The sequence below is a fragment of the Rhagoletis zephyria genome, unplaced genomic scaffold, assembly GCF_001687245.7.
Source record: "Rhagoletis zephyria isolate East Lansing unplaced genomic scaffold, Rhagoletis_zephyria_1.1 Rzeph_scaffold_00526, whole genome shotgun sequence".
Lineage (NCBI taxonomy): Eukaryota > Metazoa > Arthropoda > Insecta > Diptera > Tephritidae > Rhagoletis > Rhagoletis zephyria.
Window position 1 is genome coordinate 212649 of NW_016157610.1, and position 27911 is coordinate 240559.

A 27911-nucleotide genomic window follows, 5' to 3' on the forward strand; every position below is an offset into this window, starting at 1 on the left:
TTTATTTATTTATTTATTTACAGCTATGTATTTGTCAACTAAATAAGTTCTCATACTTGCTAATTCGCTTTCCTGCTACTTATTTGGTGTCTTATCTTTGCTTTAGTGCTTACACACACACACACGCGCATCTATTTTCTTGCATACCCACATACTTGCTTACATATGTATGGCTGCTTAAAGTACATTCATATATGTATGTATGTTTCCTCAAATAAATATGACTTAATAAATACTTGATTTTGTTTACTTCTATTCAGCTACTTAATAATTTCTCGCATTTTCCGCTATATCGCTCCTCTCTTCCTTTTCTATCGCCATTTTAATGCCTACTATGTACTGTTATTTGTACTTTTCGTACGACAAAATTGACAAAATGTATCCGTCCATTTGCTTAATCTAGTGCTAGTTGTTGTTGTTACTGTTGTTATTGCTGGTACCGTAGACGTGGTTGTTGTTGTTGTTGTTGTTGATATTGCATTTGGGCACTGCCCTCTCATCGGGCCCTACGCTTCGTCTCAGAGATATCTCGGTCGTGACATGCAGCACAATAAACTCATGTTCTTGCAAATGAAGTTGTGATTGGTTTTCACCGAGTCGAGTGCTGCACTGCGCTCTGTGTGACGACGACAGGTATGAGTAAGCATGAGGTAGAAGAAATATAAGAAAAGCAAATATATTTTCAGTTCATTAAGTTGCTGTGGTGATTGTTGAAAATAAGGTAATTTTGCGATGGGGGATTTTTCGGAATGGAAACAGATTTTAATATGAAATTCATTGTAAATAAATCTACGTATTCTTTCGAAATAATTCGTGTTCAATTGTTTTGTTGTTATTCTTATTCACAATGCACATATGTACATGAGCAAATAAATTAATTTAATTTCCTTTCTCAATTCAAACTCCAAATTTCAAATGAATTATTTAGCTTCCACTTCGTGCAGAGAAAACTTGCATTTTCTTGCCCTCGTTTGCAGGCAATACTAAATGAGACTAGAAATTACGATGTGGCACAGTTCATAGTTTATTGCTTAAAAAAAAATAATAAAAACAAAAATAATTTTTTTGGTCTTTTATAGGTAATATTAAACAAACTAAATTAATAAAATAAAATAAAATAATAAAGTGAAAAAATAAAAGGATAAAAAAATAAAAATAAGTTTTTTTGGTCCCGTTTAAAAGCAATATTAAACAATACTAGAATGTAGTGTTCAAATTTAAATAAAAAAATTAATATCAATAAAAAATTAAGATACAAAAATTAATTAAACAGTAAACAAAAAATAAAATGGAATTAAATAAAAAATTAAAATAAAATAAATTAAAGTAAAATAAAATAATAAAAAATAAAATAAAATAAAATAAAATAAAATAAAATAAAATAAAATAAAATAAAATAAAATAAAATAAAATAAAATAAAATAAAATAAAATAAAATAAAATAAAATAAAATAAAGTAAAATAGTCCTTTGAAGTACCCAGTATCGATACCTTTGAAAATCCGGTGCTGTCGATCCTTTTGAAAATCGAGTTCTGGGTACTTTTGATATCGATACTGCCCAACACTACAATTTTATATGGGAAAATTGATACTGTTTTTTGGAGAATATATATCTTATGGAATGTGTGGAATTTCCATAAAAGTTCTATCGAAGTTAAATTTTATATTGTACAAAAAAAGGACCAGCAAAACTAACTAATCAAAAACCACAACAAAAATTAATGGTTTATTATTGAGGTGTCCAAATTCTGCTGTCACAGGCGGGACAAATTTTATCACGGGTGGCATACGACCAAGTTTCTTCTTGAAACGGAGCACCTAAGTGTGGTCCATATTAAAGAGATTAGTAATGATCACTGTAAGAGGCGATATACATGATCAACTGCCCAATTTTTATTTATCACAATACAGTCATTTTAAGAGTAACGTTACTCTGCAGATCACAGGATCAATTTTAGGGGTCAATTGTTACACCAAATGAAAGTCCCCCTATTTATGTATTATAAAGTTATGGGGGCATGAATTACTTGCAAACTTATGCAATTTTATGTGCGTTCTCTGAATGCACTTTCGCGCAGTGCATTTGATTGAAATGAAGTTAAGGTGATATATTTCGAAGATGCCTCAATGATTTGCAAGTTTGCTCCTGGCCTCGAGATATTTTTGTAAAATTGGTTTTATGGCCAAGCTAAGCTCAAATTTAGCTTTATTTTGGTGGAATCATGGTATCTAAAAATTTATCTCCTGAGCTGATTTATAATGTGACTGAAATTTCTATGTATATATTTAGGTATATCGGGTTTGTTACTTAAACCCGCTGTATTTTATTAAATGTATAAGTTAGGCCACGTATTCAATAACTCGAGATCTTTCACTTCATAGCACAGCCCATCAAGAGCAACTTTCCCATCGCAAATTGCAAATTAGTTGTCACCCTGAATTTCAAAGCTTTGGAGCATTAAACATAGGTTTGAAACTTTAAACTTGGCTTTTATTGTAAGTCTACACCATAAGAAAATAATTGTGACGATCATTGGCTGCACAGGATAAAAAATCTCTAAATCTCTAAAGTAAGCAGCCAGAATATTATAAAAGAAGCGAATAAAGGATGAAAAGTAAAAACACGCGCTAGTTATGAAGTTTTAGAAGAAACCCTAAAATATTAAGCGAAAAAATACAGTGTAATCGAACAGCAAATAAAATATCAGCAAAAATAAAAAATAGTTTACAACACAAAGCTATAAAATTATGAAAAGTTATGTAAAATAGTTTTCATAACTCTGATAGTAGATACTTTGCGGAGACACCACCAATGAATGGCATTTTAATTGGAGCTCACCCAGGCGTATGATTAATATTTAACGCAGCTAAACAACACACATACAAATACAAATTTACAAGAACACATATGTATTAACATACAAGTGCATTCATACATACATATGTACACACACTAACTAATACATACATACATACCACCAAGTCGTGTGCGCCTTCGAAACTGTTTGACGATTTAATTATGGAGATAAAATGCAATTATAATTTGTAGTTTTTTGCAGCATAAATTTCCATCATGTACCTACGCACATACACATCTGTGCCCGCCAATCAAAGTAGCTTAAGTGACGTTAAATGTTTTGAATTTTAATTAAAAAATAATCCGTTTCCTTTGAAAATTTTTATATATTTATTAAGCTTCTATTTAAAAGGGCATCTTGAACTACACTTATGGCTAGTTAAATGTTAAAATATGGTTAGGGAACCCATTGAAATGTTGCTCTATAGGGAAAAGAGTCTAACCAAACTTAGGCTACTTTAATTGAACGGCACATACATATATGTGTGTATGCATAGATAAATATTTCTACACAAATACATAAACTATGACCACTTTCGAGTTTCACTAAACCGTTGCTGATTACTTTGATAAATGTTATGGTATCCAACTTGTTAAAATAATTTTCCCAATCAACCGCATCCATCAGTGTCAGCAGTTTGCAAGGGACGCAGTCAAGCATGCACACTAGGGTGTTCGATTGGTTGCTTTTTTTTTCGAAAACCGGTTGTCGACTTACTCGAAACGTGAAAGTTGGAAAACAAGAGCTTCTCCATTTTCAAATTAGAAAAAAAAATTTCATTCTACACTTCGCAACTTCTTTTTCACAGTTTGGTAATACAAAACACAAATTTGTTTTAATATTTTAGCGCCTTGGGACCTTCTGTAATCAAACCGATAGCAGCAAGCACCTCTGCAAATGCAGCTACAGCCAAAGGTATGTAAACGTAAATTTCTTAAAAAAACAAATTTAATTTCAAATTGAAAACACATTTCTGTGCAAAAGATAATTTAAAATCGCATGGAAAAAGCAAAAAGATTGAAAAAGTCATCACACTTTTCTCGTCTGTAGATTTTTAAAACTGGTTCGGATAGAGTTTTGGACTAGTGCGGAACTATCGAAAAAGGTATGCAGTGGAGGGCAATTGACACTTCCTAGGACATGGCAATATTAAATTCACCAGCTACTAGCATACAAAAGAGAACTTGTCATGGTTCTAATTCCCCAGTACAAAACCCGGTCGAAACTAGTACGTTTCCCGACAGGGGAAAAAATGCAAACAAATACTTTTTACATCCTAATATATGTATATTAGACTGGGTCGATTTTGTATGGCGGAAAATAAAGGTAATTTGATTATATTGTAATAGTAATATTTTGTTATTTTAGTACTAGAAAAATATTAATTGGCCACAAAAGATTAAAGTAAAGCATATCTTTAGCTCGAGCAATTGATGCAAAGGATTAAATTTTTGAAAAAGTAACTTTGGTTCCTAATATCTAGACAATACGTTAACCGATTGAAGCAAGCGATATATCAGATTAGAGGCTATACAATTTACTATCTCGCGTTCATAAGCTATTTTGCCATAAAAATTTAAATCGGCGATATATTTTGAAGGCATACGCAAAAAATAATATTTTCTCTTACATACAAATTTTTAGTATCTCGTTAATTCAGTAACCAAGTGAATCAACTTAAAAAATTGCCCGAGCATCATTTCATATGGTTTGGGCATTTGTACCGCTGCCGTATTATCTTGCTAAGATTTTAACGAAGGAAAATATAGGTTTGCGAAAATGTTTCAAAATTCGCAAACTCGAGCCAATTTGACAAAGCTGAGGGTATAATCGAAATCAGTGCCTTAAACACACCCTAGAAATACTAATACTGTTCTTGCCTTCTTTTGTATGTAGACCAGCGAAATAATCAATAGAAAAATATTTATGTTTGTTGAAAAAAGGTAACTTTAAGAGGGTTTCTGGTTTACTGCTGTAATATAAACACTAAACCGTTTTCCTAAGCCTTGAATTCGTAACAAGGATTCGTATTAAATATCTGACTTGCATGCTTTGTTACACTTGATGGTCGATGCGCGAACTCTTACGCTTCAAATAAAAGGATAATATTTTAAGGGCTTGTAATTGACCTTATAAAACAAAATCTTATCTCTGTTAAAAATGAATATAAAAATTTCGACCCGCCCTAATATATATGTATGTGCATAAACATGTATGTACTAAAAATTTTAATCGTTCAGAAGCGCTGCAGCAGATATTATAGCATTAACACTTAGTTAGATGTATGACTCTGAATACGCAGAGATATATGTGAATATATGTATGTATAAATATCTATAAAACATCGCACACACGGAAATACATCGCCACAGCTGCTGCTATCATTATTGCTATTCCATCAAGTGTGAGTAATCCCACTTCAGTGTTGCATTCTTCCTGCACAATGTCCAATCGTATCTACCTTAACGCATAATACTTTACACACATACATACATGCACACTTATGTACATATTAACATTTCCCCATTCGTACAGCTGCACTTTGCTAAATTCCCCAAACGCTTGTTATACCAGCTACTACAAGTTATAATTGCTCTTTTGTGTTAGCGTATTATTTTTCCCCCATTCTTCGTATTCGCTTTCTATTTCGCTTTCATATTGCGGCAATTACTCACCCAGATATGTGTCATGTTGTGGCATATATTCTTGCATCTCCGACAATAGCACCGCTATGTCCTGTGAATCCTTTGTAATGCTGCATAATTCCTCTTGATTGAAGTCGGGCGTTATTTGTTTGCATAGCAGTATTTGACTGATGACATTGCCGAGATTTGAGGGACCAGCGCGATTTTCTGAAAAAAATATGATAACTACTTTCAGAATATTTTTTTTTTTTAAATCAAAATAAGAGATTTTTTGGGTTTTAAAATTAAATTAAATTGCGATTACGAAACTATTTATGAAGGAAAATTGATTTCCACATAATTTAAAAATTTTAACCGCTATTATTTCGAGATAAAGAGATACAGACTCCTCATATTTTCTAGAATTTAATGATAGAATAATGAGCGAAATTTATTCAATTATTTTTAATTTTAATTAAAGAATTAAGCGGGTTTGTATTTTTCGGTTGTTTCAAGACCTTTCGAAATTACCTCGGGTTTTTCCAAATTTATGGACTTTTCCAAATATTTGTCAATAAGTATTTTATTCGGATTCACCTACGATTTTTCTGAGACCTTTTGAGATTTAATTTTTTAAATATTCGAGAATGTTTTTGCGGTTTTGGATTTTTGCGTGATCTTTGGAATTTCTTTCGGACATTCCGGAGTTATTGTCACTAACGTAAATCTTTCGCGTCTCAGGCCAGAACAGTCCAGACATTGGCAGTTTTTCGGACTTCGCTCTGTTTAATGCACCCCGAAAGTCTTAAAAATAGCTCTCGAAAGCTACAAAAAATTCAGTCAATTCAGAAAAGTTCAGAAAATTTCAAAAAAAAAATGTCAATAGATTATGTAGGTACCAAACATAGCCTCTTTCATCTCGAAATTATATTTTAAACAAACATTTCCACTTGCAGCAAAGTAGTTAAATTCCTAGCGCATGAAGGCTTCATTTTAAATTCTTACTATAAGTACACTTCATTGAGAGTTTTCAAACCACAGCCATTTTTCTCATTACAAGCCATTAAATAAAAACTTTATCACTATTTATTTTCCTAACTACAAAACATAAATAAAATTTTAGACTGTCTCAGCACTAACTTTACAAGTAATTTTGTAAATAGTTGGCGTAAACGATATCCACTGAAATCTTAGCAAAATTGAAATTTTATGTGCAAACATTCTAGAAACTCTCGCTTCGTAATGCACAAAAACACTAAATTATTTTACGCATTTTGTGCATCTCTGTCGTAGATGTACATACATATGTAGTAACGGTAGTGCCACCCCTGCAGAAAAAATTATCAATTGATAAAAAATAAACCACTTTTAGTTAGCTTTTTTGTGGGATTTTGACAAAATATATAGCTTTTATTTAACTACAAAAAGCTAACTTGAAACTAGTTGAAAACTAATGCAGGAGTCATGCAGACATAATCGGCAGTTTGTTTGCTTTAAAAAAAAATTTCTATTGAAATATCCTCTGCATTTCACAAATGCTTTTTCGAATTCATGACAAATAATTAGAAGATCGAAATATTGTATTATCATTTTGAAGTTATGTCTGACGGAATGCGAATCTGGGACCTACCTACAAATAAGTAATTTTAAATAAAGTAAAATTATAAAAAAAAAATTTAAAATTATTTACTTTCTTATTGATATTTTATGTCCAAAAGTAGTAAGTTACAAGTTAATCACGCGTTGACTATTTCACGGCCATCGCCATTGAATTATAGTTAGCTTTTTTCAAAGAAAATATAGAGATAATAGTGACTTTTAGTTACTTCCCAATCAACTTTAAGTTAACTTATAATTAAATCATTTCCTACAGGTAGTATATGTATATCAACTATGTAGCAATGGAAGTTTAACCCAAATGCAATCAGTGCACGTGCAAAGCATTTAAATTACAAGAAAAGCAAACTTTTGCAATGCGACCGAGTCAAAGTATGTATGTATGTGTTGTTGTTGGCGCACTGCAGAGAGTTGCTCTGAGTGCTGAGTGAGTCATAGCCAAACTGGTAGTGAAAGCGAACGTAATGCGCAATGAACTTGAAGAAGTTTGCAATAATGCTTACAACGAAATAAGTTATTCAACTAAATGGCAAGTCGGCTCATGCGCATGCACACTTAAGTGCGTACCATTTGATTGTAAATCCGCTACTTGACTCGTCGAACAAATAAAATTAAAATAAATTCCGATTTCTGTTGGATTTGGTTGGAAAATCACGAATCAAATTGATTTGCTCGGCAACGAATAAAATTTTTGTTAAGTATTGAGAATTTGATACACCGTTAAGAAATTAATTTTATTTTTGGATCTGGGATGTTACTAACCGCAACCCTGTAACACAGCGATAATGTCAAGCTTGATTAGTTTTAAACAGGGACCGTGAAAAAAAAGTACGTTTCATCGAAACTAAATACTCTGTCGAACGTTCACATTTCTAGGAGAGCAAAATGGTAATAAAAGTCTCTGGAACGTTTTGGCAAAGAACAAAACGGGAACAAAGTTATAAGGAACTTTTCCCGCGAAGAACACTCTGCGAGCTAAAGTCTCAGGAGCTTTCTGAGAGAGAACGAAACTGGAAAAAAATTTTCTCTGAACTATTCCCGAAGAAAGGAAGCGAGAACAAATTTTTTTTAATGGCGTTGCATTACTTTGAAATGTTTGCCCTCCGTTAGTTGGGCTCATTGGGGGTACATTCTTTCGCAAAGATTTCTGGCAAATCAGCCGCTCTCCGCTTTTATTTAAAACTCTGGATAGGCTAATTTGTTTGCTTTTGTATTACTCGCGATCGCCTATCAGGAGCACAGCATGCATACGATTTAACGATTTTTATGCATAAATATCGATGCCTGGAGTTCAGGGTTACCAAATTTAATTTTTGCCACAACAGCGATTTGGGCGGTTTTGCAAAAACATCGACGATATGTACGTACACATATGCCTAATAGGCGTACAGAAACGTACAACAGTTTCTTATACTCTTACACCGACAGCAATGAGTAAAAAAATCCAATATTAGCATGAAAATGCCAAATGAAACTTAATTACTTTTTTTTTTTCTTTAAATCTGTAGTGCTTTTAATGCTACGCCACTTCAATAAGACTTTGAAATGAGACTACCAGCGGCTCAGAAACTCTTTCATGTGAGTTTCAACTAATCACACTTTCGTGGATTTTATTTTTTAAAGTTTTTGTGTTCTTTCATTTTATGCTATACAACTTTTCTCAGTTATTTAAGCTTCCATATAATAAAGTGTGCATATATGCGCGCTCAAGAGATTCACTTCAATATCTGTCAGCCATAATAAAAGTAAGCACCACAAACCTTTCGAGATTTTCGCTGGCAATTGTACAACAATAAAATAAGACGAAGTGTGACAGAAAGTTCGAGTGCCCTTTGAGAGTAAAACTTCAAATCCTCAGCTATCTACATTTATGATGTGTGAACAGAGTACACATTGCAATGCACCAGCGAATGTATCTGTGTGAGTGCACATGTAAACACTTACCGTAATAACCGGACATGTCCATTGGCACCACCTGTATGAGGCGATAACTTTTTATTAGTTCGTGTAGGAAACGTTGCGCCAGATAGAAGAGCAATACGAGATGTGGATTATCGGTGAGTACACCTTCGCTGACAGCGCTGCAAAGAAAAGGAAAGAGAAAATTTAAAATTAGAAATTATTGACAAGAATTTAAATAAAAAGTATGAAGTATAAGAATAGCAAATATTTCGAATGAAAGTAAAGGAGTTTTCAGATTAAATTCAGTTGGATAAAATTAGGCCTGGTTTATTTAGGTAAGATTAGAAATATGTCATAAGAAAAAGTGAATTTAAGTGAAGTGAAATGAAGAAAACTTTCCAAGAACGCCCTAACTCAGAATTTGATTGAAGAATCTGTTCTTTCCCCTTCGTCTGCTTCCAGCATCACGACCACCATTGTATGCCTTCAGAGCTAGAGCGTTTCCATCTATTCCTACTACAGGGCCAAACCAGCGTGGCAGCACTAGGCCTATATGGTTGTACAGCTCATACAGCTCATCGGGCCACTGTCTGAGGTATTAGCCATAGCCAACGTGCAAAGGGCCCTAAAATTTCCGCAGAATCTTCAGATATTTTCATTGTCCATGCTTTTGCGCCATCCGCTAGCACGGACATTATGAGTGACTTTTGAATTGCCTTCTCAATCTAGATATGTGGTTTTTCGAGGATATTAGTGGTTCTTACTGCGAATTTTGCAGTTGGCACCCACGCCAGAAGAATGGGCATTGCTTACGACAAATGTTTTGGAAGCTACAGGAAAGGAAGAGAACTCAAAGTAGTAGAGCACCTTATCTGTGGAACATCTGTCGTTTTTGTCAGCTTGACGAAGAAATGCCAAAACACATTCTCTGCGAATATGACACTATCGCTAGTCGAGGACTAGCTCCCTTTGGTGGCGCTACCCTTAATCCATTTGAAATTTGGAACAAAACGCCCTTGGAGATGCTAGGCTACACAAAAAAGCCTTCCCATATAGGGCGGGGGCCCGCGCACAGTATACCACTTTAGAGGTCGCGGTGCATATGGCCCATAATAATAATAAAAATAATATCAATTATCTTCACTATAAACAAAATGGCGCAATTTATGGACATTCGTTTTTGTGATGGTGTCTGCTGCTCTCCGCCAACTAAATTTGAAATGCTGCTAATTTTAGATGCCTTCTTTAGTTTTTAGCTACTTTCTTTCAATAATTTTCAACGGGTCGCAATTTTGAACAGTTTGGTAGATTGGGGTCTTTTCTAACAAAACCTGAGCGCCCCGAAGCTGATTAAAGGCTACTCCGACGTATCTTCGTCTTACTTCATCCACACATACTGATTCTTGCTTACGTACAAGTTACAAAAAATAGATACGGAAAATTAATAACCACAACATACCCAATGAATGTGAATACTTACTTTATATTTACAGTTAGTTTTACGCAAGTGATGAGTAAACACGAATATAACATACCTATTAGCAGAGGTTGGCACTACTACATATGCCAAGCTTGAGATAAAAACGGGAGTATCTAAGAGTGCTTAATTGCTTTTATGAGCTTTCGTGCTTCCGCAAAATTATTTTGGAAATGTTTTAAAATTGTCCATGGCACAAAACGCATTGTACTAAACATTATTCAGCATCTTTTTTCAATATTATTGAATCAATGGATGATTTTATTGTTGGGCTTTATTTCAAAGTGCAGTTTCAACTAATATCCATAATTTTCTTCGTATTAGGTACCACATTCACAGCACTGTGGTTGCCTTTTGGATAGCTAAATAGTAATCGAGAAACAATTAACTTTCAAATAACGATCACTTAAAAAGTTTTTCTGCCTTTCTTAAGGCATCTTCTTCGCTTTCTTATTACACCACAATTAGAAGCTATAACAAAGAGTACCTTAAACAAAACAAGGTTAACGAGTGAGCGCAAAGTGAGCAACAAGATTGATTGAATCATTAGCGTAAACAAAGAAAACAGTAAAACATTATATAAAAACAAACGAAAAATAATAAGGCAGGCAAAAATCAAAAAGTGAGTCTAATTAAAACAAGTGACACAGAAGAGAAATAAACAAATCTTGTAAAAAAGTTTTAAGCAGCTTTAACCTTCAGATGCAAAAATGGAGAAAAGCAACTCACAGACAATAAGCAGTCAAAGCTTTTGCTGGGAAAGTGAAACTTAGAAGTGAAAAAAAAGCAACCAATGTTCAAGAAAGTTATATGAAGTGACATTTCATCACTCTGCTACTAAAAAACTGCGTTGTTTTCGCAAAATATCAGAGGAAAACACAACAAAGTTAATTTACTTTCCAATCAGATTTTCATAATCTCAGCCGCAGGGCAATCAAAATTTTTGTTGATTTGCAAGGAATTGAATTCGTAAAGAATTTGCAGCTGCACATACATACATAAACAAAAATCAACTTACAACCTTATGCTTATACATATCTATGTAGGTATGTTATACACGAAAGTATGTTGTGCACTTCAGTTTTTATTTGCAGCCGCCGGAATTTCTTCTCTGTTAGCCATTAAATTGGAACGTCAGGCTTACATCAGAACATTTGCTTTTTTTTCTTTACCTCATTCTTGCCGCTGCTGTTGTATTTCCTGATTGCGCCATTGACCTTAGCGCCACTGTGGCATACAAATTGCAAATTAATCCCTTTTACTCACTTCTGCTGCGACCTACTATTCCCCATGCTATCAGCGTTAAGAGGCACCCGCTAGCGCAGGCAAAATTTCTCACATATTTTCTTAACACTCTTTGTTAATAAATGTGTTTTAGTTTCTTTTATTTCTCCATATCCATTTTTTGCCATGGATTTTGTTGCTCAAAGCTAAGCCACTGGGTGTACAAGTTGTTGTGGCTGGCAATACACGCAGTTAATTAGTGAGCACTCGACTAAATTGGCATTAAATGAACATATCTACAAGAGTTTCTGGTAAGTTGTTGGAAATTATTAATGAAAACAACATCGCAAGGATCAATAATTTTCTTTTCGCACCTTCTGGTTTTACTACTGATTAAAATTATCAAGCCTTGCTTAACTGACTTATACACTTGAAGATAATGATTTCTATTCGCTTAACTCAGGTGTGAATTGATGTAGTCGATGTAAAGTAAATGCAAGTTCATAAAGATCAGCATCCTTCTCTAAAAAAAAGAAAGAGCACATGCTGAAGATACATTTATCTAAAGAATTTAGGTATTTTGGCGCTATCCCTAATGACAAAACTCTCGACAATCTCACATATTGAGGTGCAGTTCCTTTAAGGACTCGAATCAAAACTCATACACAGAATCTGCTACACCAAATACAAGCTAGCTGGATGTATAAAACTATTTCCAAACTAATCCCTGCATATGCTGCCACTAACCGACGGAAGAAAATGGAATTGAAGTCCTCAAAGTCTGCGCACAAGGGTTGAGTGTCATCTTCCTGTTTTCATGACAGTGCGTTCTAGACAATCGAAACGCGTCATAGATGTACATATATCTGAAGTAGGGCTGTCCCTTAAGCAACATTCTTGGAAATTTCTTACTTGGGGATTTTCTTTTGTGCTGTCATAAAAACAGCAAGTTGGGTGAAAGGCTTCGCATGGTTAGTCAATAATGTGTACAAAGATCAGCGGGGATCCAATAGGTATGGGGAGTGGTTGCAGAAGTACCCGACCTAACAAAGAAAACACAAAAATTTTGAGAAAAAATATATTTATTTTTCAACATAAACTCCTGTCTGCTCTGTCGTTGCCTTCTAGGTTCTTATGACAGGCATCCAGAGAAGAGAGCTGGGCATTGATTGAGTCACCGAGCGTAGTTTTATCTTGCATTCATGAACTAGCTTACACTTGTTAGCAGGAAATTATATAACCAGGTCTGCTGCCTGGACGTCTGAGTAAATCACCGTCTTTTTCTTAGTAGCACTCTTATTTAGTGCCCCGCAGACCTCACATATGCCCACGACTTCAGCATGAAATGTGCTAGCATGGTTTGGCAGCCGCAGACAACGCTTTAAAGAATTATCCTCGGAAACGGCTCCTCCTCGGAGTCGATCTCGGACCCGTCAGTGTATGGGTTCTGGATGGAAATCGCACAGGTGCATTCAGACTATATCTTGGCTTGACATTCAGTATAACAAGTTGGCTACTTAACCACTGTTTTTTTGTCTGAAAAAAAAGTTGGTTTTTTTGGTTTGAAAAACTGAACTTCTAACGGACAAGCACAAAAGAGAATTTCATTTCGGTTAAAATTTTAAAAACTATACAAACATAATAAAACAAATTAAGGTAAACAAATATTTACTTGCATTAAAGGGAAAAATCCCGATAAATTTGGGTGGCAAAAAAAACAGCATTTATTTAAAACACAACAAATTTGCAAATTGCCAAGTCTTAAAGATGGCATTGAGTTGAGCATTTGATTTTTATTTCACTCTTTATTCACAATAAATAAGGGTTTAAGTAAAACACACACAAAAACTGCTTCGTTGGCCATAACAAATCATTTCTTGTCTTTCTTTCTTTTGATCATCTAGACGCCTAGACGTCCATCGGAAGTGCGAGTATATTGTTGGCAAATAAAAATCATTTCATTTGAGCCAAAAAAAAATTATTCATTTAAAAGCGTAAAATGAGCAAGAATGAACAAGCGCAACAAAATGCATGCCAACATAAATGGCAATAGCAAAAAAAAGAAAATATTGGCGTGCAAAAAAATTTCAGCAGCTGCTGCTAATGGCTGTAATGGCCTTTCTGCAGCAGCACGTTTGGCAAAACAATCCAGCACTTTTAAAAATTTGTACAACGTTTTTGTCTGGCTGTTGATATTTATTTATTTTTTTTTGCAAGAGATGTGCAATAATTTAGTCGCCAAAATATTAAAAGGGTACCGCGTAGGAGACATGTCGACAGTGATCTTAGCTTAGGGTTTTTTTTCTTTCTTGGCATTGACCTTGGCATTGACATTTGGGCACAAGAACAGTGTTGAAGGCAAGAAAGAAGTTTGGCTGAAGCAGAAAAATGCCAAAAGTGGTTGAGTGGCGTAAAAAAATGCGAAACAATAAATTCTTTTGTTTAGATTTATGATGACTATTAAAGCGAAAAGCCTGCAACAGAAATGAAAAGCAAGCCACAATGACAAGCTGAAAATTTGTTGCTAGCAAATTAAAATCCACAAAAACAATTTCACAATCACACTGCCACGCTTACATTTGTGTACTACATTATCATGTCATTACTTTAATCGCATGCAATTTGTGCACGACACGTTACTCATACGCCATGTAGACCGCGTTCGCAATGCCGAGAGTGATATGGTTATTTAGCGAATTACTTATGGTGACAATTTTGGCTTTAAAATAAACTCATATCATACACTTTTAACTTTTTTTTTTTATAATTTCCTCTATATTTACTTCGTGGAATTTTACCAATTGAATTTCCGGTTTTTAAAATGATATGCAAATTGCCAAAATAAAATTATAAAGTAGATATGAAAATCACAAGAAGGAGGTGAATAAAATTGAGCGCGCAATACAAAAAAGTACACATGTATATGGTGTATTTGTTGCTTGACTGTTTATCCGTTGCTGCATCAGCTTCAACTCGGCATACTTTGCGCCTTTTTCTCCCTCCTTGAATTTGATATGGTTTCCAGTTTTGCTTGAATGTGTATGTAAGTGAAAACATACATGTATACATATGTGTTTGGTTTTGTAAATGTGTCCTTATTTTTACGCAACTGCCTCAAATTTAACTTTTCTGTCGTGTGTTGAAATTCAGTGTGCATAAATTTGAAATTTGAATACTACGCCGAAAATATACATATTTATTAATTGAATAATATGCTTCGTGTGTGACATTTTGGCTTGCCGCAAATTATGGCTTTACACATTTAATCAAGTGTTTTGAATGAACTATTGTGCATACGAGTTACTTCACTTCAATTATTTCCAAACCATGCAATTAAAATTATTTACATGGACAGAAGGTTTAACCCTTAGTTAGGCGCATATATAAAATCTCGTAATTAGTCGAATTGAGTGACCCAAATAAAAATGTTGAAATTGGTAGGTAAGAAATAAATGTGGGTAGTATGAAAAATATAAAAGTTCCTTATTATTGTCAACTTTAAGGAACATAAATGGCATAACCTCAAAACAAAACTTAATCTGTGCCAAAAAATGTTACTTTGGTGCTCGCATGGGGTCAGCATTCTGGTCGTGATTAAATTACGTAACACCCGGCGATAATGCGCCCGAAAGTGCTCTCAGCACTTCAAAACCTTTTTAAATTTGCAATGGTCTTGGCACCGAGTGCCTATTTAAGTGGTAAGATATGTACATATATTGCCTTAATTTAGCGTTTCATTCAGGCGCATATTGGTTGCTTGTAACAGCCAAATATATTATTTGCACTAGGTGGCTGTTGAAATCTGCAACCAAACAGATAATTAATAACTTGTTTTCTATGTAATTAATCTGCTCATATTTTCATTTATTTTATAGGCTCATCTTTACATTTTACTAAAATGGAGGATTGGGACACTGATACAAGAATTTTGATTGTACGCCATTATCACGCATTGTAGACCGTAGTTTCGGTACAAAGAGGATATAGGCGCACGTTTGGCAGCACTCCTCCGGGCAGATGGACTATAGGCTCGTAAAAAATTTTTCCGAGTATGGGTCAAACGCAAGGAGGCCATCGAAACCCTTCAGTTCGAGCGCAGGAAACTATCGCTGCTGTAGCTGCTGCTATAGAGACAAATCCCAGAGTTTCGAAAATGAGCTTATCTGCTCAAATAGGTAACAGCAGACAGTCACTGCAGACAATTATGCACAAAGATTGGTGTTTATTCCCTTATGAAATTCTATTCATAAGCAAATTGAATGCGCAGCAGACTTGCCGATTTGCTTGGAATTTAGCCAGAAGATCTTTCAAATGGTGGTTGGCTTATAAGTCTTCCGGATAATATAACTCCAAGAGTTGCCTCGTCATATGCTGTCATTACTAAAATGTGACTTACTTCCCAATTGTCTACTTATTTAGCCTAAAAGTAAAATTCCTTGTCGGATTAGAAGGCTGATATTATTATCAGTGAAATTGCTGGTTTTCAAAAATTAAAAGCCTCTTCTTTTTTCGAAGTTAAACCTGTTAACAGTGATGTAAGTAACGAGATGCTAATATCCCAGTTATGGTTTGATAGCAGCTGATCGGGGAATGTCTAAGCTTTCTCTCGGTCACCTCTACTGCCATCCAAATCAGACCGATTCCCAGAGTACAGTGTCTTACCAGAAAACTGCATTCCTAGTGAATGGTGTAAGCAGGACACTCTTGCGGTGTACTTTTGGATACGTGCGTTGATAGTCGGCTCATCGAGCGCTGGAATAATTATTTCATCGATATGGTTACGAACCAAATTTAAAAGTGATAACAGTAAGAAAATCCAATTTTTTCTCCGCATGAATTTTTTCATAGCACAAAAAAGAATACTCGCACTTATATAAACTTAAAAAAGTTACTAGAGCGAGTACTAATCAGTGTTGCCAGGTTTTTCTTTCAAAAAACTGCGAGTTCCCAGGAAAATAACTGGATTTTCCACAAAAAAAAAAGTTACTTTCAAAAACGAAATAATTTTTGGAACCTTAAGGTTTTACAGCTGACCTCTTTTATCCGAAGGGCTGTTTCCAGCTCTCAAGAAAAACCAAAAATTCATATGTGTAAAATGACGCATAAAAAATGGAAGATAAATATTCTTCTATCACAATTTCTGAAGTCAGTTTGTAGTTCTCGAGAAAAAATGCTCGTATATTTATTTCTTCAAGAAAATTTACAGCAAAAGTAAAGTGTTTTTTCAAGCAACAGAAATAATGAAAAATATTTCTTATGATTTTTCTTAAGAGCTGGATTCTAAGCTCAAAACAGGAAACGTTGTAACTCAATCGCCTCTTTTTCACTAAACAAATTTGAATCCAAAACTTTCCGCATGAATTTTTTTTACAGTTAATACTATAAATATGACAACATTGATGCTAACACAAAATGTAATTCTGATCTTTTTACCATAATCGGCCATTAGTTTAATTTAACTTTTCTTGCCCCAAGAGCTTAGAGATATTTTATGAATACCATAATTTCTTATCTCCGACAATAATTGGGGCAATGTATTTGAAAAACTGCATGATCTCTATATATGAATTAATTTTTCCTAATTACGCATTTTTGGCTTTTTGTGTTAAATTAAAAAAAAAAAACTAAAAAGTTTTAGCAGCAAATAACATACCTTTATTATAGCTTAGTGCTATAGCACGTTCTTATGAAAACATATCATTTATGTAGTCGCACCTACAAACATACTATTTCTGAAAGTAAGAACCCACTACTGCCACAAAGTATCCAATGAAGACACCGTCTTAATGATATTCACATCATAAGAATGCGAAATTGGTTAAATGCTTAGAGCGTCTGTAAATAAGTATCTCACTCATATTGAAATTACACCAAACTTAGGATGATTGAGGGGCAGTTGGTGTCTACGAGAAGTCATCTATGCATACATATGTATGTATGTATATTCGAATTTGCTAGTCGTAGTACCTAAGTTTTTAGCTTACACTGTCAATATACGCAGATGTGCGTCCCAATCTGCCACTAAACGTAATCCAACTAGAATATTTATCTACACTTCTCTTCATAAATCCCTAAAACTTTAATCGTACGTAACTTGTGCAATGTTGTGTGAAAGCAAAAACTAAAAGTGTGTAAGAAAATTTAGTAGAATTCACATTAACCATGTGCATATGCCCATAAATGTGCACACTTCGCAATAAATATGACAAATGCAGACATGACTCGAGTATCAAGTACTCACAAAAACTTTTACCCAGAAGAGCAATGGAGAACCCATTCTGTATATTTATTGAAGTTACATACGTTTTTATTTCGCTAAGTATCAACAAGAAATAATACGAAAAGTTTCTTTAATATCCTTGCTTGTAGTGCCACTAATATAGCGAAAACACACACACACATCCACACATTATTCCTGACTTATTGAGACTTGACTCAATAGCGTGCGCGGATAGATTGATTTCAACATCACAAAGGAGTTTTTATAATGAGGGAAACAATTTTTTTTAATTAATTTTTGTATATAAATAGAAATTTTTGGGTTTAAGAAAGTATAGGTTTTCAGGTATCCTCTACAACGGTACCAAGTTTCTAAAAATCGGCTTATATTTTTTTTGGGCAAATATTTTTTTTTATACAAAAAGGTATTTTTTGCTTTTAAGTATTTTTTCTCAAATTTTTACATACGAAGTATACAAATATGCACATCAGATATACTTTTTAGTTGCCAAAAAAGGTAATAAAATTTAAATTGAAAAGAGACAACTTTTCTAAAAAGTTTAAGTTATTCTTTTAGAAAACGAGCATAATGAACAAGTATACAACTCATTGAAACTAAAACTTACTCTTTCACTGATTTCAGTGCTTCAACTTTTATTTTCTATAATTACTTTCCGCCGCCTTATTGACTTTTCGTTTTGTCGCTAATGAAATTTATGGTTACCTTGAAAATTTACAGTTTGGTTAGAAATTTTATCGTTTTTTATTTTTTTTTTCACTTTTTTTTTATTTTACATACATATAAACCTATTACTTTCATGCTGAAGCCAAGCTATTTCACTCTTAGAACACATTATCTCACCAACTTTCGTTTAATATAACTTTATTTCTTCCACAGCAAAAACTTTTCCGGAATCTACGGCAGCGAATGGCTCCGCTTTTGCGGAACATTTGTGTTATCAACTTTGCATCCATCTGCACACAAACGGGTACCAAACTAGCTTTGATAAATTACGTAGCTGGTAATTAAGTGGATAAATTATGTTGAGCACGCAGATTGGTATGCTGCGGTCGGACAGGCAGCAGGCAGACGGGTTAATCGCAAACTTTTAGCTGCATATACTTGTTCGAAGGCTGAGGTAAAAGTAGCAAAAGAAAAACTGTGTTCTGTTAATTACGATTTTAAATGATATAATAAATACGCTAGTTTTTTAAATTACTTATTCATTACTTCATACAGAAAAAATGTTAATTTTCGCATGAAAACAGGGGAACTTTTATCAAATGATGTGAAAAGCCATAGAAGGGACATGGCTGCCAGAAATACGCAGCATATGTAAGAACATAGTACGTAGGTAAATGGTTGGCAGACCATAGCTCACTGAGCGCTCTCTGAGCACATGTGTGTTTCACACGTATACGAAGAGTGGCAGCTGAGCAGTGCATTCAACGCACACAGTCTCAGTTTTGCATCGTTTGAATGCTCACCCGCTTCGCTGAGTGTAAGAAATTTCTGCCATATGGAATAATTTACAAATTAATAAAGAAAGAGTTTCGTTTCGTAGCGCACTTATTCTTTGGAGTATTAAAATCTATGAAGAAATAAAGATATTTTTTTTACTTAAATTAAAGTTTTGATTTACATACACATATTTAGTATATGTTCATGCACATACTTATCCAAAATCAGCTTTAATACTACAAAGTCGTTTCAATTATATTAGTGTTTGCCCAGCGGTTGAAATTCAACCACTAAAGTTCAGATGAAATGAAGTGAATTAGGGTGAGGTGAATTAAGGTGAGTTGACGTGACCTAAGAGAAGCTGGTGTGAGGCGATTTGAAATGAGCTGTGGTAAGTTGAGGTGAATTGCGTTGAACAACAAAACATAACATAACATAACATAGCATAGCAGAGCACAACATAAAATAGTATAACAATACATAACATAACATATCATAGCATTTCGTAGCATAACATAGCATAGCATACCATAAAATAATATAGCAGAACATAACTTAACATTACATTACATAACAAATCACTACGTAATATAACAAAACATTAAGTAACCTTATATAAGGTATCATAACATAACATAATATAACATAACATAACATAACGGCCGCTGTGGTGTAGTCGTAAGCATTGCGCGCTTCCAGTCCGCAGCACCTGGGTTCAAACTCTGGTCAAAGCAACATCGCAAAAATATAGAAAAAAGGTTTTTTCTTAACAGCGCTCGTCCCTCGGCAGGCAATGGCAAACCTCCGAGTGTATTTCTGCCATGAAAAACAGCTTCTCATAAAAACACAATCGACGTTGGCAGTCGGCGTAAAACTGTAGGTCCCTCCGCTTTGTGTGACAACATCAAGGCGGACGCCACAAATTGGAGGGGAAGTTCGGCCAAACACTAACATATGTGTATTATTATTAACGTAACATAAAATACCATCACATATCATACCATAGCATAACATAGCATAGCATAACATAACAACACATAGTATAAATTACATAACATTCCATAACATAAAACCATAACTTAATATATCTCATTCTTCAGTTTTATCTTTCTTTTGTCCCTATCTTTTTCTTTGCAATGACTTACACAAAATAAAACCCTTTATAAATATTCTGCCTTATATCGAATTCGTACAAATTCTAAATTAATAAAAAATTCAATGAATGATTGATTGGTCGTAAATGCTAAAAAATCAACGCAACCATAAAATGATTGAAAATAAATCCATTGCTTTGCATAAAAACGCGCGACCCTTCCGTGACGAAGTGGCATCAGTGATAGTGCCAAAATTCAATATTTATACATAAAAACCAAACGTTTACAACATTTTTTTTTGTGGTTGTGTGAGTAGTGGTGTAGCATACAAATACGCAAGCATCCCTGCAGGGATTACCGAATGTGAAGTCGAAGGGCTTCAAAAATTTCAAACCAGTTTGCAACAATTATGAGTGCCGCTACATATCTACTCGTAGAGTTCTTTCAATTTTTGTCTTCCACTGGACCTAGCTTTAACGCCTGCGTTATCTGAAGTTCGTGGCAGGTTATCAGTATTACCAAAATTTTTGAATATGAACCTCTATTGATATCTGTTAATCGGTATGATTTTTGTCATACGATGCACACATAGACTTTGCAAACCTGCATTACTGCGAAAATTTCTACACTCTATCTGGCTAACGGAATATATCGCCAAACCGCCAAAATAACGTAAGCGACATTTTTTTTTTTATTTTTTTTTTGATGCAGAAATATTCCTAGAGCATCTAGATGCATTTCAGCATCAAAAAGAAAACTTTGAAAAAAATTTCGCTCCGTTATTTTGGCGTCAGCAATTTCATTACCTTTAACCACCTTGTGTCCCTCTATCCAATACAGAGGGACTGGCTTTAGCCATAGCCTTTTGCCTCCTTACAACCTACACCCATCTCAAAGTACCATCAACCGCCATTTTATCTCCAAGAGACCTTTCGAAACATAGGTACGGCAGTGCGTAATGTGCTGTGTGGGTCGGAGTACTCAACGTTTGCTAAGCCTTCCACTTTCTATTGGAGCCGAAAACATTGGTTTGGAAATGGTTTGTTTAGGTCCGACGCAGAATCACCTTTGCCAACAACTACTACTTTGAACTAAGTAGGTAACTGAGAAATAAAGTCCTCTCCGCATACGAAGGAACGATGAGCTTTACAGCGATATAGACATATGGAAATTAATTAAAATACAGTGGCTTCGCTGGCTTGGCCAAATTGTTCGAGTGGACACAGATGCTTCAGCTCTGAAAGTATGCAAAGTATTGCGCTGATGGGCAGCAAAATAAGTGTTATTTCTCGGCGAATGTCACTTAAGCGGTTACGGTGCCAAACAATAAGATCAAAGTCCTTATTAGCAGCGTAAATATCCTGAATTAGCCTCCTTTATTATAAAGGGCAATGCAATGAAATTTTTATACTCGCTGAAATATTTGGGCTTATAATTGATGACAAAATTAGCTTTAGACCACCCTAAAAATCTAAATTTCCATAAGACTTCGTTCTCCGATGAACTCCTACTTATGTGCGTATAGCACTTACACTGAGCAAAAAATCAACCAAAAATTGGTTAATATTACCAAATTTAAACTTGAAAAGGAGTCAGTGTGATTTTTTCTTAATATTAACAATGCCTTGGTCGATGTTTTCAACAATGATTTGGTGATATTAATTTTTTGCCGATTTTTTCGTTTGAATACGTTTATGTTCTGCACTTCACAGGTGCTTTTTCATACTTCGGAGATACAAAACAAAAATTTTTCATCATTTTTGCATCTCCTAAATGTTAGCAAATAACAGCAAGCATCTCTGCTCACTCAGCTACGGCCGCTTTATAAATCCGCCTTCAAATGTTCAACTTGAATCAATTTTGTTAGTCATTTGATTTGGTTCTGCACTTCACAGAGGCTTTTTCGTAATTAAGAATTATCTGACTTGGATTGTGTGATCCCTAAAATCAGGATCCCACCAGCATAGTCTACTCCTACCCTTGGTCCTTCACCAAGAGCACAGGGCATGGACAGCAGGCGCTCATCCTAGCTCGCTACTTTATATGACTACAAATTGCACACTCTATTACACACTGTTATTTTTTTAATATTAACGCGAAATGGCCATTTTTCTAAAGTGAAATGCACTAGTGGGCATATAAATATGTATTGTATGATATACATAATGAATTCGTAAGTTAGTACAATGTACATACATAGTACACAGCTAAATGTAGTATATTCGCCGATTTAATACAAAAAAACAACAAAGCACATTGTTGACAAGAAAAATGCATGAAAATGAAATCAGTAGATATCAGTGAAAGTAATAAAATCACGCTGTGTCAATTTTGAGCATCGTTCATTTCCTGTTGACAAACAATGCCAAGTATGAAAACAATCCACACAAAATATTTATGAACAATGCACAGCATTGTTGTTGTCCGATGATAAATCATATCCGAAAGTTGAACGTGTCATGTCAGATAGAGTAGTAAAGATAAAAAGCGAAGAGCGTGTAGAAAGAAGGGAGGAGAGTGGCAAGTTGTATGGAGAAAGTCGTTTGCAGTAAATATGCGTGGGTTGTACTCGAGTATGAAGCAGAAATCTGGGATGTCTTGTTAACGTGCCAGAGATTTTATTACAAAAACACTCGAGGGAGCAGAATTATTTACTTGCAGATAATAATCGAAGAAGGTGTTTTCTTCAGCATGCTACGATTACAGGCCTTTGAGTTTTGAGTGTATTTGTAATTCTATAGAAACATGAAAATTTGTTTTTTTTTGTGTAAATATGTATGAACTGATGGTTTTATAATTAACGGCACTTGAAGAAGAGTATTGCAATCATATGTATGTAAATATGTGTGTATATAAATTAGGGTGGTAAAGGAAAAGGTTAAAATGTTAAGCTCATATCCCCTGGGATTTTTATAAATGCCACAAAAAGAACACCCGTATATTTTTGTTTGCAAAAATTATATTTAAAACTGCCTCAAAGCACATGAAAAACACTTTTCGTAGAAATCGTATAGACTTTTTGAAAATCGATATTTTTCAATCGGAAAAGTGTTTTTTCCCATATAAAATACATGGGTAACTTTGTGGGCTTTGAGGCAGTTCTAAGTATACTTTTTCTTTTTAATTTCTTTTCCTTATTCCATTAGAAAAATTCCTGGGGGTGAGAGCTTAACATTTTAAACTATTTTCTTTGCACCCTAATGTACATACATATGTTTGCCGCTTGTCTCAAACTTCCATCGCTTATTCAATCAATTCCGATGAAATTAATGAACTTGCCTTGATGTGTGGGCGGGCAAAACAGATTTTTGAACAATTTTTATTTCCGAGAAGAGGGTGCTTTAGTAAAATTGCTTTCAGCGCAAGGTCGTGAGGAGTAAAGAAAATCAATACATAGAAGTAAATATACAAGAAATCATAAATAAATAGATGTTAAAAAACTAGGAGAAAGAAATTCAATTAAAAACTCCATGGAAAAAGCTTTCCTATCTTTTCATTGTACACAAAAAAAAATATGACTTACAAAATTTGAAAGATGTTTCTTAGACAAAGCGGTAGTGCAAATATTTTTTATTTTTTTTTTTTTGATGTTAAATTTATTGTACATTTTATATGAATACCGTTAGTTTGCAAATCGACGCAAACAAAGTTTTTTATATATTTTAAAGTTATTTTTGACAGTGGCAAAGGCTATGTAAAGTTTTTTCGTTAAAATTGGAAAGGACCCCTTCGAGCAAAACGAGGGTTTTGACAAGGCCACTCTTTGTCAGGTGGCATGTGCAACGAAATATTGAAAAGCGAGTTGCTGTCGAATGCTAATCACATTGACAACGCCGGCTTCGACACTAGGACACGCTCCAACTGCAGGAGGTAAAATATGTTATTTTTGCGCCTCCAGATAATATGAAAAGCGTTCGGAGATCAAGTCATTCTTGCTCAAAGGTTTACGGTATTAAGAAAAAGTTACTTTATTACTCGCATGGGGGTGCAAAACTAAATAGAGCAGCGACGTGTCCTCCATTCCTTTCGGTGTGATCGGTAATAAAAGAAATGAGCTTTCGCATGCTGTAGAAAGCTTGTGGGACCACGGGGAGTATGCAACCAACCGCGGTACCTTGTTATGCGAACGCAAGTGCCTTGACCCTGTGAGAGTAATAAATGGTTAAAAGCAGAGCTCAACTAAAAACAAATTACACTCAACAAAATTTTCAATCACAGCATATAAACGTAAGTGATACCGAGCAAATTTAAGCAGGCTTGAAAAGGTTTTGAGAGAATAACTCTATTCAAAATCAATTGACCTGTTTGCCTAGACGAACTGTGCGAGTTTGTATATATTGTGTATATATTTCGCATCAATACAAAGTTACATGCAACTTGGAACTCGCCTTCGTCTCGAATCGAGACTGTATAGATTTTAAAATTTTAAAATATTTACCATTAAATATTATCATAACAAAATATAGTTCCGCAGCGTGATTTTGAAATTGTATACTTATAATGAACCGATACATCTACGCTAGTACTTTATTATATACATTAATCTCTTCAAATAACCTCTGATTAAAAGCAATTACTACACGACTGCCGCGTAATTCCTTTAATTGCCATTTAATATTTTTACATGCGTGCAGCAAATGCCTCTGGTTTTGAGTGCATGCACAAGTTTGCTCGTATGTATATTTGTAGCGCTTTTGCATATTCAGCTCAGAATGCATGTCAGAGCACCCCATTGGGTTTTTGCATATTAATTATTAAATTCAATCAATGGCATATACTATTTCATGAGTCGCACGTTAACAATATTTCAGGGCACCACAGCGACGTCGAGGTGTTGGTTAAATCGTGATTTAATAATTCGCGAATGCCTTCGAAGCCACACCAAGTAGAAATAAGTAGATACATGCAATTGGATATGAGATATGATAGTCGAGTAAGGGTGAAAAATATTCAAATTTTGTGAAATACATATTGTGTTCATACAATAGAATTTTTCGAAAAAAAAAGTTGTAAAAGTTCACTTTTGTATTTGAAGCTTAAGTTTAGAGGATTTCGGCACCAAAAAAAATGTGTATCCTTCTGCGAACCGCCACAATATATTATTCTTTATAGCTTTGGTATTCAACATCCTATTTTTTAATGATATGTCATTATTCCTGCTTTAAGAAGCTCAATATATCCTTTTTAGCACCAAAGTCGTTTTCACACCTTTATGTGAGTTACGTACATTTGTATTCGTTTATTTTCATCAAACTTAAGTACTATAAAATTCTTGATGCGAGTCAAGAGTGCAAGCAGTGGCAGCACGAGCAGACTCGCTCTCGAAATGTACAAATAGTTCAAATGGCAAATAAATTCTCCGAAAGTTACTTTACGGTATTAGAAGTAAATTCATTTTTAGCTCGAAGATATTTACCTGGAATATTTATAATTTTTTTTTTCTAAAAATTAGAACTCTACAAGCTGACTGTCCTGCACTAGAACTGCACACAAGGAGGCTCCGTAATCAATTTAATAATTCAATTTCGAAAATAAATTTAATTGTTCGATAGAATCTTAGAAATACATATAGTACCAAAAAACATTTTTTCAACGATACATCACACCTTTCGGTACTTTAAATCCAAAGCTGATATGCGTTATCGAATCCATTACACCTATAATCGGAGTCGCAAATAAAAAAGTTGGTGAGAATATGTTTTGGCTAATTGACAATTTTTCTTTTTCGATTTTTCGAGAGCTTAAAAATTTGTAATTGTTGATATTTTTAGACACATATAATCAAACTATCTACATCAAAAACTTTTGCGTTTTTCAATTCTACAAAATTTTCTCTTAATAGATGTCCTTAAATCGCTCTGATTTTTTTTAATAATTGTTTGAAAACATCATATACTTGAAGTTTCAAGCTCCTTTAAAAAATCCTGACGTAGGAATTGAAGCTGCGGAAAACCTCAGATACGGTTGACTAACTCAGTGAGGCGGGAGACCAGTATGTTTACATGCACGTATGTATTTATATAAAAAAAATATTTTTTTCGAATAAAAAGGTGGGTAGGCTCTGTGGCCAATGGTAAACAGGGCTGCCAACTTGGCCCAATCTTTTTTGGGCCTATTTTACTTTTCAAGGATTATCCTCAATATGGCACTTCATAGCTAAGTATAGTTAGCAGCCCTGATGGTAAAGTTCATTTAAAAACCCTGTATGATTGTAAGCCATAAATAGTCCGCAAAAAGTTACGGAGCTATTGTCCGGAGGCTACATCAGACTAGGCTGAGCATCAAGTTATAACTTAAGAAGGTTTTATCACATGGCAGTTGAGAAGTGCAGGTACAAAAATTTCATAGATTAAATGTGGGAAATTTTCGCATATGCACTCAAACAATGGTTGTAGTTCGTCAAAAATGCTACAAATATAGACTACCAAGCACATAAAAGTTAAGCTAACTATTTTTGCATTGGCTTTGTTGCTGGAAAAGTTCTGATTCCCATTTTTGTTTTAAGTTTTGTTTTCTTTTCCACTCACCTCTTCACTTGCGGCATTATTATCTGTCCCGTGTGTTTGCATGCCTCCACGCAGGTTCTTCGCAGTTTTCGAATTTTCTCCCGCAATTCGGGACAGTCTTTTGTCTGGCCAACATGGATTAGCATATCACGAAAGAGCGCCACTTGGCTGTTGATTTCCACAATGAGCTATAACGAATCCGTAAGAAGATTAATTGGAAGAATAGTAATTAAAGCTAGGCTAAATACCTATACTTAAATTATCTACTTACATTAATAATTAAACAAAGGAAAATTGAACTCATAAATTCCTAGATTAACCTATACATAAAATATTAATTAAATTGGCTTGTAAAACCATGAAGGCAGTAGGAGCAAGGTCATCTGCTAAACTAACATTTGCCAAGTAGTTGACTACCAAAAGTAATAACAATTTACAACAACAAAAGCCAAGCGAATCAACAATACTGGACACACTTGACTGCCGCACACGCAAATGGTTGCAAGAAGACTATTTATTGCTGCCACAATCTGCCCTAGAGATGTATAAATACTAGCAAAAGTAATAGCAAAAAGGGTAAATGAAAACAACAAAGGAGCCGACAGAAATAGGAAAGGGATGTGGAGTGAAGGCGATTTTTAAAAAGTTTGTTATTTCTATGCAGACCGAATGATTTTAATATTTATTTAAATTCGGTATGCAATTATTTGCATAGGAGAGAAAAGTACTTAATTTCGTATTAGAAAGTGTACGAAAAGAGGAATTTCTCGTAGAGTAGGTAGTCAAAGTGATAGAAATTTGGTATATTTTTCATGGCTATTAATGCTATATCTGAAGGCGTTTGATATTCACAGGCTTCCATAGGCGTTTTTATTCCAATTTAAAGGTGGATTAAATGCTACGCCACCTAGGTAGGTGAACTAAACT

At 34.3% G+C, this 27911-nt stretch overlaps 1 protein-coding gene across 1 annotated transcript; it reads right to left on the reverse strand.

The window, feature by feature from the left end:
* On the reverse strand, window positions 1-27024 carry LOC108360154 (uncharacterized). Its single transcript, XM_017612338.1, has 4 exons — window positions 27006-27024; window positions 9045-9181; window positions 5535-5711; window positions 1-616 (listed from the first exon to the last, which is right to left on the reverse strand). The coding sequence occupies exons 1-4, from the start codon at window positions 27020-27022 to the stop codon at window positions 519-521; spliced, it is 429 nt and encodes a 142-aa protein (XP_017467827.1). The 5' UTR covers window positions 27023-27024; the 3' UTR covers window positions 1-518.
* Window positions 27025-27911: the final 887 nt, after the last annotated feature.